Genomic DNA, 15,465 nt, shown 5'->3' on the forward strand with positions numbered 1-15,465 from the left:
TATTCCAAACGTTTTACAGTTTATATCTACATTAATTGATGCTATCTAATTTACATATGTTATTTTTTGTAGAATTTAATTAATTTGTTAGTAGTATTAAAGTTTAAATCTATGTTAATTTCGTTTGGACGCCCAGTTTTGGGCAAAGGCCTCCTCCATATCACGCCATTTGTGTCGGTTTCCAGCTGTTCTATGCCATGTTTTGCCTGCCAGTTTTACTATGTCGTCTTTCCAGCGCGTCTTCTGCTGGCCACTGTTTCTTGTGCTTTCCTTTTAGCGTCTCTTGGATACCATTGTATGATGCGTTCGCTCCAACGTCCGTCGTTTGCTCTAGCAATGTGTTCTGCCCATTTCCTGCCCTGCCTGGTCATTAGTGATAGACGTGTACATTGATGCAAGTCAAATCAACGTAAACGCATTCCAAATTTACCTTTTGGTTTAGCAAACTGAAGTGATATCTTGGTGACATGCTTCGTGGCAATTGAGCGAAAACACAACTCACAACTCATTCTCGCCATTGCAAAATGGCGACCAGACGAAAATTATCTTATGCTTCTTAGCGCCACTTGCACCATCCCACTAACCCGGGCTTAACCCGTTAAACTGTTCAGTGTCAAATTGTACTGATAACCAATTCTTTTGAGAAAAAAGATTTCTTTAAACTAAACTCCAGGTTTAACCGGTTAACCCCGGGTTAGTGGATGGTTCTAGAAAAACAGCTCTAATGCGTTGGTGCAATTAAGAGAATACATAACTCGCTCTGAGCTTTTCGGCTAAGTTGTTTCTTATTCTCTCTATGAGCGTTTTTAGGGTTCCGTACCCAAAGGGTAAAAACGGGACCCTATTACTAAGACTCCGCTGTCCGTCTGTCACCAGGCTGTATCTCATGAACCGTGATAGCTAGACAGTTGAAATTCTCACAGATGATGTATTTCTGTTGCCGCTATAACAACAAATACTAAAAACAGAATAATATAAATATTTAAGTGGGGCTCCCATACAACAAACGTGATTTTTTTTGCTGTTTTTTTTTCCGTAATGGTACGGAACCCTTAGTGCGCGAGTCCGACTCGCACTTGGCCGGTTTTATTTTTTATTCTTCGAGTCTAACATTTTACGGCACCCTAACCTAGTCGGTATTGACCCTGCCTACGGTTAATCGGTTATAGATGTTTTCCATGTAGGTATTTAAGTATTCCATAATATATATTGTATTTTATCATGCCTGCATAAATATTTTTAACTTTAACAACAACGGCTTTCTTACCGCGATTATCACTACATTTATACGCTACTTGTTCCCTGTCCCCGATAACGTGAATACTTCGAACCCGTCTGTATTATCAGCACTTTTACTGATTATTAGTGCACCTTATCTAGTTGCAATAAAGTTTATGATTGGCTAGTTAATTTTGTCAATGATGCTACTGGTTTCTAGATAAGGATTAATTCAATGCCATTAGTTTGCCTAAAGAATCGTCACAATAGCTTTAGTATATCCCTTATTTGTCCAGTTTAACTAAGTTTGTTGTATTACGTTCGCTTGGCTACTGAATATAATGACTGCCTATTTGGAATAAATGTGCAATCCGAAGACTTGTATGGGATGCCTGGCATGGCATTATGGTGTTAGGAATTAATGACATCTTTGAGCAACGGCAGTTGGATAGGTTTTTTGCTGTTTTAACTCTTCATAGGTATAATAAATTAGATACGGATTTATTACAATAGAATTTGCATATTGGGGACAATAGTGATTAGAATACATTTAACTTTGTAAAGACATTTTCAAATTAGTCCGTTTTACTTTTTACTGATAGCCGACGGAAAGTTTTTAAAACTACGAAACTTTCCATATCAAAACATCTGTGAGACTTCTTAAAGTTCTGTTTTATGGGGAATTTTTTTAACCCGTTATTGAGCACAATATTATAAGGAAAAAATGACCACCCTATAACGTCATCTTTTAGTTTTCTTTTAAGAAGAATTTTTAGGACTGAGGCTCGCAATGTGGCTTGACTTGAGGATTTCCTATAATCTTGCCCGTTAAAGAGTTAATTCCTGTGAAATCCCAGAACCATCCAAAACTTTTCCAACTTATTGAAAACTTTCTGCTTTTTCGAAAAAAAAAATTAAATTTTAAGTGCATTTGATGCCTGGTACGGCACAATTAATGTACACAATTACCCGACTTCACTGTATTTTCGATGACTCGTAAACGTGGGGTCCGTTCACATTTCCGTGTTTCCGCTCGCGGCCGCCACTGATAAGCTATCATCCGCTCATTGTCTCGCTATGCAGATGAGGCGATCAGTTATAGAGGTTGATGACCTGATAACAACACCCGAAGAGACGTCTAAATACATAACCCACAACAACAACAGCAAATGTAAATAACGAGAATCGGTTGAGCCATGCGACCTGTAGAGGAGAACATCCGGACATACGATAGCATTTTTGCCCAAGCTGAAACGGAGACCTTCGCTAATAATAATAACGCTCGGTCAACAATGTTACGATATTGTAAAAGCAATGGTGGGACCGCATCGAATCAAATATCGACACACAACACACAACGAACGAAAGCTAATTTTAAAAAATGGGGCATTTTCGATGAAAAGGGACCTTATTGTCGATGGCGCTTACGCCGCACGGCATTGTAAATAATGGCGTAAGCGCCATCGACAATAAGCTTCCTTTTTATAGAAAATACCTCAAATTATTTTTGAACAGTTCGTTGACTCAACAAGTTAACACCCTTTGTTGCTGACTGCATACTTCAATATTGTCAACGTTGCTATCTTCATGCATATTTACGTACTAACTTACGCAAACGGATTTCATTATCTTATCTCTGCCAAAGCCGTTGTGTAACAAAGCAACTACATTAACTATTCAGCATTATTTTTGGTAGCGCTGCCCAAGTAGCTTGGTGTATTTACCGTTTTACAAATTTTGACATAAAAAATTCCCATTATTATTCACAACGACGGGACGTTCCATCGGTTTGCCGCTGTCACTGTCACATTTCGTAAGAAAGAACGGGAAAGATCATACGCGCCAAGTGTCAATTTTGATCGAATTTTGTCGATTTTTATTTATTTTAAAAACGTTTACCTTACAATATCGAAATTCGAAAGCTATGAAATTACTATTTAAGTTAAGATTGTTTTTTCTTCTTTTTTTGTTTATAGTATCACATAATAAATAACCGAGTAAAGTAGGATTAAAAGTCCGAGTTAGAGGTTACTTTGGGAATTAATTGTATCGAGCGAAGTGTCATAATTCGTGTATCGGAAGCTATGTTGTTAAAGATAATATAGTCAAGAGCTACATATATTTTTTCCACGTCTACGAATATCAACGCCTCTTAGAAAAACATGATCATATAAGGAGATTTTTCGCCTTCTGGCTCAGGGAACCGCCTTAATCGCGTAAAATTAAGTTTAATAAGTTAATAAACAAGACCAGGTGCGGGTGCGGGTAGTAAACTCGCGCGCCTAGAAGATGTTGGTGTAAACTTTACGTAACGTCATACTACTCGTCCCGTCGTTGTGAATAATAATGAGTAAAAATGGTGAAACTTTAAGTTAGTGTTTTGTATCAAAAATTGTAACATATCTTCAAAAAGCTCTTCTTATGACAGTGTTTTTAAACGTATGCAAATGAAACAATCATGAAGGTAACAGGTACAAAAGTGTCGCCGGCATTGGATTTCTTTAAAAAGGCAAGACCCGAAACCATTCAAGGTTGGATTACGCATACTGCCTTAAATCTGAGTATGGCTTGAAGGGTGAAATGTTAAACACTTTAAACATCGTATCGAAAAGACTGATTCATTGATCCAACGAAGTTGAACGGAAAAAAGTAATTTAACGAGGAATATAAACCAAACAAACAAGCTCCAAAATGAGGAGAAGATTCATAACTAAATACATGCATTGGAGGCTAAATAAAAGCTTGCGATATATTTACTTAGTTATTAGTTTATTACACCAAAAGAAAGTCATTACGACGGATATAAGTAATTTCCTTTCCCCTTTAATTTCGAATATATTGTTTTATTTACTGTTATACTGTTAATAAATCAATGTTTTTATATTTTTAAGGTTGTACACTTTTCAAATCAACGTATTCAAATGTCGCTAGTGACGTGTCCAGACCGGAGTAGATCACAGTAAATTTTTAGGGATCCGTACCCACGGATGTCTGTCTGTCTGTCTGTCTGCGGGCTGCATCTCATGAACCGTGATAGCTAGACAGTTGAAATTTTTACAAATGTATTTTTGTTGCCGCTACAACAACAAATACTAAAAACAGAATTAAGATTAATATTCAAGTGGGGCTCCAATACAACCAACGTGATTTTTTTGCCTAATGGTACGGAACTCTTCGTGCGCGAGTCCGACTCGCACTTGGCCGGTTTTTCATTCTGATAGACATCTGTATTCTGTATCCAATTCATAAATGTTCTATCTTATCAAATGTCAAAAAACCCACCCTCACTGCTTCTAAGCAGTAATCTAAAGAGGTATACATTAGATAGCAGTATTTTCGGCTCAAAAGGGTTGAGATTAGACTGTTGAGAGACACTTGAGATTGGAGGGAGTTCTAATACGGCACTTGAGTCTTGTTCATAGCCTTTTCTTCAAATCAGGGCTTTAACCGCAAGCCACGTCGATCTTTCTTTCGTCTGTGCTTCTATCGTTTGAATGAGCAAATACACGATTTTCGAATTCCTTTTTGGCATGGTAATCCCTCTGACCGAGCACGTAACTCTTAATAGTGAAATTTTCAATCCTTACTTATTTCGAAACAATATGAATAGCAATCTGGAGGCCTTTCTCTAGTAACTTCATCAGTCATCTATTTGAAACCTGATTAAACAACTTTCGCTCAATAGAAAAAAATCGCGAACACAGGTCGCAAAACGCACCATTAAAATTTTGTAACTTTTTTTGCACAAATGCTATTAAAAGTAAAATGTTTTTTTTTTATTTCGTTCGAACATTTTTTTTTTTGTTAAAACTAACTAAAAACAACAATTCAATAACAATAATATCCGCGATCCCGATCCCGGGCACGCACGACCGTCCGCTCAGTGCTCAGCGAGCTGCCTTCAAAGAAGAACCTGCACTCCCTGCACCTTAAGTCTTTGGTCAAGAAATAAACAGAGCCACAAATATACGTAAATCCGGAACACATAAGTATGTTATTTGTCTTTAAGCTTTCTTGAAAAAGCGGTTTGCTCAATGACAGAAGCAATGAGGTGCTAAAATGCGGCGACTCTTTGTAGTTAATTAAAGAACGGAAAGACTTCCTCCAGACAGGGTCAGGACCTCAGATACACCGATAATTAACGATTATTATTGCGTCCAAGAAACACGGAGTTGTGACACTTGTGACATGTGTCATAAATGGTCGTGTAGGAAATGATACAATTTAATTTATCGTTTTAATGATTACTTGAGCAAAATACGATACGATGCAATGTTTGGTTTCAAGTAGCAGTTGTTTATATATATAGTTTAAAGGCAAAATTGTAGTTAATATATTAATTTTTTACACGTTTTAATCAAGGGCAAATGCCATAAAAAATGGACACGGAAACTAGACTATAATTGCAAGGGCAGACTCCAACCAAAACCTTAACAGATTAAAGTTGGCTCGATAGAAAAAAAATCACGAAATCATGATCCACTACAGGCTTCTTTTTTTTCATTTATTTATTAACACAAAGAACATATACATTCTAAAAATTGTGCCGCTGTAAACTGCTGTCTGTTACGCCACAGCAGTAAGTAATAAGGCAAATAGACACAAAATGCAAGATTTTAACGTTTTTAATAAAAGTTCTTTTAATAGATAACCATTTCTACTTCAACTGCTAAAGCGGGCGGCTAACTGACGTGACGTCCTAGCAAACCACGACCAGTGAAACCTGTGTCGAAACGTCGGTAAATAAAGGTAACAAAATAAATTCGCGATAGACCCGTTTGTAAATGTGATTTAGTAGTTTTCATAATTTTAGCTTATGTGCATAAATTGTTACAAATTTTTCAAATGCGTTTTAGACCTATGTTCTTGATTTTTTCTATCAATCGAAACTCAAAAAATCATGATTCGATTCGATGTAACACTAGAGAAAATCCTTAAGATTACTTATTAAATTTTTGGGATCTAAAAATCTAAAAAGCTGTAGGTACGATTTGTCAAAACTCCGGTCTCTGAACCTACTGCACCTTAAGTCAAGATTCCTTTACTCTCTATCTCTTTGGATTCTGCATTGTTACTGTATCCCAACAAATGTATTATCGCATATAAAATGTTGATGCAAACTTGAGTTGCCAATTTGGTATTTTGTATGAGTGACAAGGAACCTGTTAGTGTTAGTTTTGCTCAACAAAATAGATGTGAAATACGAAGCTCAGGTATCTAATAATACACTTATGCAAGTGTTGACTTAATATGCAATTTACTTGCAAAACAGAATTAGCATGAAACGGGATATTATTGTTATTAACCGGTCGCAAACTCGCAAACGAAAGGATTGCAAAACTGTTTCAACAGGAATATTTAATTGTACCTGCTTCGGTTCGTTCGATAAATGTTTTCGGTAACACCGGATATTTTTATATTGAAGTTTTTTTTTTATTACAAAAAGGCAAGCATTTGACCGCAATCTCACCTGATGGTAAGCGCCGATGCAGTCTAGGATGGATCATGCTTACCTAAAAGTGTTTCTAATGTCTCAAATACTTTGGCCGACATATTTCTAAAAAAATAAACACAATGTCAGCCAAAAGACATCAGGGATACCGACATTTACAGCACCTATGTACGGAATATTGCTCAGTAGCTTTTCCGTGAAGATTTTCTTTGGACCTGCATATACAATCTGCGTTGAAATTTAGCTGCTAGTCGGACCAGACTTTCTGAGGACTATGGGGTAGCCATAAACCAATGCTTTTTGTCAATGAGAGAAGAGAATATTTGGAGTAGTCGATCTCCAAACAAACTTATTTATTTATTTAGTTTTAGCCCCAAAATTTTAAGGTCGAATGTTGTCGTCGAATTCCTTTATTTTCGGAACCCAGGTGATGTGTACTACAGTAACATTTCTTACAATAAACAATACCATACATTTTAGCGAAGTGGGCGAATAGCGACCTCCATTCCGAACTTTACCACGTAGCGTAGGTGAGATATTTAATAAATTGTTTGTGGTTTTTCTAGGCGTTGCGTGGGGACTTACATGGCTCCGAATTGATATGGTAACGGAGCCCATAATGGAGCATTCCACGAAATTGCATACCGTTGTCCCGTACAAACGCGAATTTTCTAAAGATTTGCAGGTATAGGAGTTTTTTTTTTCAGTCAGAATGGATGTGATAAACCGGCTAAGTGCGACTCAATTAAGTATCAAATTGAATAACAAAATTTTATACATAAGTATTATCGGAGTTTACCAAATTCTACCCCAGGTTCGAATGAAAGGCAAAAGCTATTTTAAAAATCCATTACAAATTGTTATCGTGTTGATATGTCATGATCAGAATGTTATTTTTACTTTTTACCCCTTTTCCAGGCTGTTTTGATTAAACTGCAACATCCTATAGGGGTTAGTCCGATAGCCCGCATAACTGATTGGTTCACCTGCGGGCAAAAAATCCCCCCTCCACTTATAGCGGGCGCGAAGGACGCGTGCTTGCTTGCGTACGCGCATCTTCCCTCTCGTTCTAAGCGGGTTGTCTCATTCTGCCGTTTATAATCAGGTATAGATGGTACAGTTGGCTTTAGCGACTTTAGAGAGGGTTCCGTACCCAAAGGGTAAAACGGGACGCTATTAGCTATTACTAAGACTCCGCTGTCTGTCTGTCCGTCTTTCACCAGGCTGTATCTCATGAACCGTGATAGCTAGACATTTGAAATTTTCACAGATGATGTATTTCTGTTGTCGCTATAACAACAAATACTAAAAAGACAGACACCTGGTCTGGTGACAGACAGACGGACAGCGAAGTCTTAGTAATAGGGTCCCGTTTTTACCCTTTGGGTACGGAACCCTAAAAACTGTACTGTTCTCCTTTAATATGGTATGCCTCTGTGATCTGTGCAATAAAGATTAACTATCTATCTTTTTGATGATGACTGTACAAGGGTACAGTCGGCAGCAGAAATTGCTAAGCGGGTGAGGTGTTCAAAATGATCTTGATGCGACTTTATTGTTTAGAGCAGGGGTCACCAAAAGGCGGACCGCGGTCCGCATTCGGACCGCCGACGTTTTTTATTTAATTGCTTAATTAATAAACTCAATGAGAAATGGACCGCGATGGTCATTTTATTCTAAGAACCGGATCCCTGAAGAAACTAATTGGTGACCCCTGGTTAAGAGTGTGTCAAGGTAATTTTGAACACCTCATCTGCTTAGCAACTTCTGACTGACTGTACTAATGTATCCACCAGTTGACTTCCTACAAATGATGAATTTTATGAATATTGATAAAATGTTAATGCAGTTAGAACCAGTTTCAAACGCCAGTGGAATACAAGTGGATATGAGGAGGGAGATTGCAATTATAGCCAAAGATGACCATTTGGAGCAGAGTGGCTTTTACTTCTCAGAGAAATAGACTGATATGGCGTTATTCATAAACATTTGTCATATATAACAAGCTGTTGATAATTGTTTGTCCCTGTCTGTCAAATTCACATTTATGTTTGTTCGAAAGAGGCAATATTTAACAGTTTTGTAAGAGGTTACTAAGGTTTATGAATAACGGGTTGAGTATTTAAAGAGTGTCCGACCGAAACCGGATTTATTGGTGAATTCGAAGATATGGTTTTGATCTAAGAAAGGCCGAAACCGAACCTTTGGGTGAAACGTGATTTTTGTGCCGAAACCGAAACTTGACTTCAGCAATTGTCAAGGAAATTGTTATTGTCCAAAATGCTATGGAAAATAAATTGAGGCTAAAGGCTTAATTATATTATTGAATACTAATATTATAAGGCTACATATTTTGATATCCTTGTCATTCTAATTGGTATACTCATACATTAGGTAATTATTTAAAAATATAACAACGGTTTAGAACAATAGGAATAGAATTTTGTAGACTTATATTGACCGGGATATAGACCGTGATTACCTTTTGTATTATTTGTGAGCTCCCGATATTTCGACGCAGTTACATGCATCATGTTCACGGGTGACTGAAGATAGCGGGTGGGTGTCAAAGTTGGGTGTCACCCGTGAACATGATGCATGTAACTGCGTCGAAATATCGGGAGCTCACAAATAATACAAAAGGTAATCACGGTCTATATCCCGGTCAATATAAGTCTAGTGAAACTAACCGTGAATCATTCAAAACTCTAATAGAATTTTGTAGTCTCACAGACCAAGATTTATTTGTTAATAATTGTTATTTGTAATTATACTTTGACTTTCCTTAATAAAATTTATTTTGGAACTGTTGGAAGTTGTAATCGCAAATATGTTTACTTTGATATTGATATGGCAAATGAAATCACACACACCTGTAAACATAGTATGATAAGATTTCTTTTTAAATGAGCACAGTCAGTTTGTTGCAAAACCCATACAATATGCTGATTTTGAATGTATGCAGATTGCAGCAGCTAATACCATAAGACTTAATTACTACTAATACCAGACTGTTAAAAAGTTTAATACAAATATTTTATATTTTTGGTTAGTGATTCACAATATAATACATGCATGCAAGTGTAGGTCACTTTTTATAATTAAAATGTATATGACTCAACCAATTTTATGTTCCTAATTTTTTATTAGTGAACTGAATCACCCAACATAACACAGCTGTAAAAGACACAAGATACTTAACATACACACTAAAGTTATAGCCCATAGCGTATGACTCATTGTAGAAAACAAATCAAGGACTCCACTAAAGGTTACAAAAACAATCTTACCGAAGAGTTCTGTCAATTTCAGCATCACTCCTCCAATGTGCATGTCACCTTTTACAACCAAGGTGCGTTTCTCGTTCAGATCGGTCACGTAAACCATGAGATTCCATGATCCGTCGCCCACTATTTCTCCGTCGGCCAACATTTTGGAAGGATTTGTGTTCACTTAGCACTGAAAATGTCACTTCCGAAGCATCGCGGTTTATAACAGTCACGAAATCACCCAAGAAGCTCGACCGAACAAGCTCTACTGTCTACTGAACTGAGGGAGGAGGAGGACCGGACAACCGGAGTGCCGACAGAGGTAAACGGAGTGAGGGGAGGGCTTGTTTGTTTGACGTTGACAGTGGATATGCGCGGGACGTGAGTATTTTGTATCGGAACGTTACTGACCGCAATATTTTAATTTTAATCGCTCCAGACTACGTGGCGAGAAGCCGCGAACACGAGTGTGGAGTCGATTTCGATGATTAGCGAACTAGACTCCACACTCGCGTTCGCGGCTTCGCGCCGAGGTTCGCGCACGAATGTGGAGGGCCCTTAACCAGTCTTTTGATAAAGTTGGTCAAACCAAATTGTCAGTAAATAAGAACGAAAACAACTATACTCATCCTTTTCTTTTTGGCGCTAGTACTAGTGTAAGACAAAGATAGTAATCTATGATTCTCTCTGTCTATGTTGGAAATGAGACAGTCCATTGACAAACTATAGCAAAAGAAAAGATATGAATAAGTCAAATAAGTATAAATTACTTTACATCAAAATACAACGGTTATAAAAAAATGTATTGTGAATTAGTTTTTTTATTTGTCTTTATTTTATTTATCCTTAAAATACACCATAGCTTCTATGCCATAGCTTACATAATGCTTACATAACTCTTTTGGTATTCGAACAAACATGAAAACATCAAATTGACACTGACAGTATTTCGTAGATCCATGCATGACAGTTGCCGAGTTGCCGACTGTGTTGTCAGGTTGTCACTTTTGTGCCTTGTAAGAACGTTAATATTTTGTTTTGTGATGATATTTTATCAATAATTGTTATTAAAATACATTTGCATAAGCCCACGGTTTTGTATGTTGCTAATACGTACTGCTAATTTATTATAAGCAACCTATGATTTTATTAACTAAGCCATTTGTGATCACCATATGAGCAAGCGAAGTTTATCAACGGGGACGATGGTAGCTACAAAGCATAAAAACAAAGGTATATACTTTTTATAGTATAATAATTACTATTAGTAGCCACTCGGCATAGAAATTTCTATATCTGTGCCAGCCATACTGTTTTACAATTGTTTATATCATATGATAAAAATTGACGATTATTTTTATTTACAATGTAATTAATAATCATTTCAGTAGCACCATGTTCAACCCCCCCGCCCCAAGCAGATTCTCCATCAAGAGACAGTGATTCAGTGTGTGATTCTGAAGCAGCCAGCCCCGTCCCTTTCCTCTGCACTCAAGATGGAGCGGAAGGCGAAACAGATGTTGTCTGGAACTATTACACACCAAAAGCTGAACAAACAGCTGTGTCCCGAATCAAAAACTCCACACCACTCAGTAGAAAGGCAAGAAAAATATCAAAAACGAAACTAATTGACCGGCCAACAGCTAAACGCAAAGTTGTCAGTAAAGTGTCACACAAAAATACTGCATTATTCCAAGAGCTGATGGAATTAAACCAGAATGTGCATGAATTAATTACAAAGAAACGGTCCAGTGAAGTTATTGATGAAAAACAATCCGGAGGTGAAGAAGACATTTTTAGTGATTCCTCAGGCCAATCTCCCAAAAGCTGCTTTAAATCATCAAGGTGTCTTAGAAAAAACCTCTTAAGTTCAAAATTTGCTAAACCTGATACAGAACTAGCTTTGGAATCTGACGATTCAATGAATGAGTGCCTTATTAAAGCCAGTCAGGTTATTGAGGAAAACATACTGAAAGTAACACCACCGAAGAAACCTAGATATGAACCAAAATCAAAGAATATTAAGTCAAGTATAAACTTCCAAATGGATCAAGATTCTATGGATGCCATATTAAATAGCATTAAACTGGACTCACCCTTACTAACACGTACAAAAAAGGCTGAATCACCATGCCTTAATAATGATTCTTTTGATAACTTAGTAGGGAATTTAAATGACAGTACATTAGACAGGCTAACACAGGCTCCAAACAGTAAAAGTAAACTAAACAGCTCAAAAAGCACAAGCTGGATGATAGATGATATAGTTTTGCATGATGACAGCATGTCTAAGTCATTTTTCGGGCGGCATAACACGATGCCCGAGTCACCGTCAGTAGATAACAAGCCATCCACAAGCGGTATGGTTATTACGCGGTATAGCTCTATGCCACATGGAAATACTGAAAAAAGTACAGGTTTGTTAATTATTTACATTATTAAACCTTAGGGGTTACCAGGGACCGGACAACCCTTTCCGCGATAAAACCCTTTCAATGGGCGACACTTAAATACGGCTAACACATTGAAAGACTTTCCCTTTTGAACTGCAAGCCCATTCATACCCTTACCTTTGACTAACCCTTACCGAAAAGCTAACCAAAAATAAGGCTATCTCTTAATAAGGGTTACCCTTATCTTTAAGCGCTTTTTATAAAGGTTTCCCTTTCCGTGAAAGAGACAGGATTAGTATATATCTACGGTAGCGTATGAAAAGGAAAGAAAATACGTGCCTAGTCAAAGAACGCCGCCGTCGCCGCCGACGATCGCTCGGATTCGAAGTAATGTGTGCTTTATGAACAAGGTAGACGACTTAAATTAGCACGCTTATATGCTAAATATGCTAAAAGGGAAGCTCTTTATAAGGCTAACCCTTATAAGCAATATGCAAGGTGTTGGTGAGCGGATGATAAGGGTTTTGTAAGGGTATTTGGGCTACCGATTACTCAAATGTGGTAGCTTTATATAAGGGTTTTTAAAAGCAAAACAAAGGGTTTCGTCTGGCAAAGGGTATGGTGAGTTAAGCCTTATGCAATACCCTTATAAAACCCCGATAAGGGATAGCGGGCCGGTCCCTGGGGGTTACACAAACAACTTAATTTTGCAACTAATTGGACAACATAAAGCTGAAATAAGCTGTTTGAAAAAGCATCAAAAAAGAACGCCATATGTGTCGTTCTCAAGTAAAAGGTACCACTTTGTCGCTTACCATAAGAGTGAAATTTGCTTGCGTCTCTATACAAATAACCTGTCAGTGCGTCCTTGTGGTAAGCGACAATGTGGCACCTTTTACTTGAGAACGACACATATGAACAGTATACTTTAGAATTTATTTAAAATAAAAATAAATAAAATAAAATGCGCCGGCTGTTTGCCCAGCAGTGGGACACTAAATTAGGCTAGTAAAAAAAAAAATGCATGTATTTCAGACAACATGGTCCATACTTTGTTAGTAAAACTTAAAAAAAAAAACTTGTAACTAAGGTTAATTTAATAAAACTATCTTAGATGCTAAAGATAAATGCAGAGAGGACCTTATCAGGCCACTGTCCTATCTGACGATTCTGACGGCGACAACAGTCAGAAGACTGTTTATGGTCTTTTATTGTTAACTTAAAATGCTCCTAAACTTCTAAATTATGACAACAAAAACATTTATACCATTTCAGATCCCAGTGACTCTCCGATCAGATGTACTCAAGATGAAATCAAGAGGAAACATCAACTAGCGCGAGAGAAACTTCTCGCAAAAAGACTTCTACCATTCACTTCACAGTCCAGTCAAGTTCCACAGCCAACGGAAACTAAGAAAAAACAATTCCAGCCTAAATTTGCCAGTACAGTTAACAAGGTTCCTAATTCTACTAACAATGTTGGCAATGCAGTGAACAAGGTCCTTAATTTTACTAACAATGTTGCCAACACAGTGAACAAGGTCCCTAATATTACTAACAATGTTGTCAACACAGTGAACAAGGTCCCTAATATTACTAACAATGTTACCATCACAGTGAACAAGGTCCCTAGTTTTACTAGTAACATTACTAGTAAAACTGCCACTGCCAGCACAAATAACAAAATACCCCCAAAAGATAATAGTTCTTTAAATCAGGCTTCCAGTATGAATTTTCAACAATATAATGCTATGATTAGTGATAAGTCTAAAGATATAAAATTGCTTATTGAAAAGAAAAGGCAAGAGGCTCTGATGAAATTAAGACGCCGGCAACCGCAGAAATAAATTTACACATTGCTTGTTTTTATATGTTATATCATAGAAAAATAACTATAGAAGACATACACTGAGTCTGTCTGAACTAATTATGTATCAACTTTACAGAACAAAGTGTGGGATGTCATTATAAGCCAGTCTAATCTTACAAAAAAAATCTCTCAAAAAACGCAAAGCTCGATGTTAAGCTGTATTTTTGATATGATATTTGGACTCCTTGAAGGAATGTGAAACTATGTTTTGCAAGTTTTTTTTTTACTGTTATGAAAAAAAATGAGTTTTTTTTTATAAAATTCAAAACTAAATTTTATTTAAAAAAAAAACTCATTTTTTAAATCAGCCACATTCATCTTTTAAATATACAGCTAAAGCATCACATTTTGCGTCACATCTATTATATAGGTACGTCATAGTCTCATAGGAATTTGACGTTTATGACGACAGTTTAGTATGGATTTTTTTTAGTTCCATTTTGTTTAATTCCAATTTTTATGTCGCATGCTACTGGCATCCTATGGCTATGGGGTAACTGCGCCTGTTTGACCAATACATGTATAGAGTCGGACCACGCTAAGTTTTCATGCCAAGTAAAGTGTTACGTTAATTACAATTATTACCTCTAGATTTTTCGCTATACGGAATGGAAGATACATATTATGGTCTTAAATCCTCAATAGTCATTATTTTAGGCAAGGGTTCTCCAAACTTTTTGACACGAGGGCAGGGAACCGCTACATTTTCACGGACCGGATTGTATGAATATTGGCAGTTTTCGTTGTTCGGGTTGTTCCTCATTTCTTGTTTGTTAATGTTATTCACTTATTCCCAGTGGTAACAGATGAGAAAAAAATCCCACCTGTTACCAATAGCAACAATTTGATGGTAACATCTCGAAATAACCCAAAGGAGCTTGCCTTAAAACGGGTTGAGAACCCCTGGCTGAAGTATTTCAACAATTATGTTATGTTATGTGTTATGTACCATTGTGATAAGAAGAGTGACTAAATTATAATTAAATGTGTATAAGTAACATATCTATTATACTGAGTTTGTAATCAATTTTTTAATTTGTGTTTTTTTTCACCTTTAAACCAAGCCCAAGCCTTAAGGGCCTTCCACACTCGTGCGCGTGAAGCCGCGATTGCGAATGTGGAGTCTAGTTCGTTAGCGAAATCGACTCCACACTCGCAATCGCGGCTTAGCGCCGCGATTCGTGCGCGAGTGTAGAGGGAGCTTTAGAGTGGAGCAGTCTATACTACTCTTTCAGCAGTCTGGAGCGGCTAAACGCCGCTATA

General features: G+C 37.1%; 2 protein-coding genes across 4 annotated transcripts in view; one reads left to right on the plus strand and one right to left on the minus strand.

The window, feature by feature from the left end:
- Positions 1–10,229, minus strand: part of LOC134748345 (unc-112-related protein-like) — a 63,237-nt gene extending 53,008 nt beyond the window's left edge. For both annotated transcript variants that reach the window (XM_063683118.1, XM_063683119.1), the window contains exon 1: positions 9,953–10,229. In XM_063683118.1, coding sequence (XP_063539188.1) covers positions 9,953–10,102 — 150 coding nt within the window. In that variant the 5' untranslated portion in view covers positions 10,103–10,229. The remainder of the gene's footprint in view (positions 1–9,952) is intronic.
- A 698-nt stretch (positions 10,230–10,927) lies between these two features.
- Positions 10,928–15,185, plus strand: LOC134748348 (uncharacterized). Of its 2 annotated transcripts, none has more exons than XM_063683123.1 (3): positions 10,928–11,172; positions 11,328–12,356; positions 13,608–15,185. In XM_063683123.1, exons 1-3 carry the CDS (start codon positions 11,115–11,117, stop codon positions 14,177–14,179), a joined length of 1,659 nt encoding a protein of 552 aa, XP_063539193.1. In that variant the 5' UTR covers positions 10,928–11,114; the 3' UTR covers positions 14,180–15,185. The 2 variants fall into 2 exon arrangements, with proteins under 2 accessions (XP_063539193.1, XP_063539194.1); XM_063683124.1 differs by having other exon boundaries at positions 11,331–12,356.
- The last annotated feature ends 280 nt before the right edge of the window (positions 15,186–15,465 follow it).

Source organism: Cydia strobilella, chromosome 16 (assembly GCF_947568885.1).
Source record: "Cydia strobilella chromosome 16, ilCydStro3.1, whole genome shotgun sequence".
NCBI classification, from domain to species: domain Eukaryota; kingdom Metazoa; phylum Arthropoda; class Insecta; order Lepidoptera; family Tortricidae; genus Cydia; species Cydia strobilella.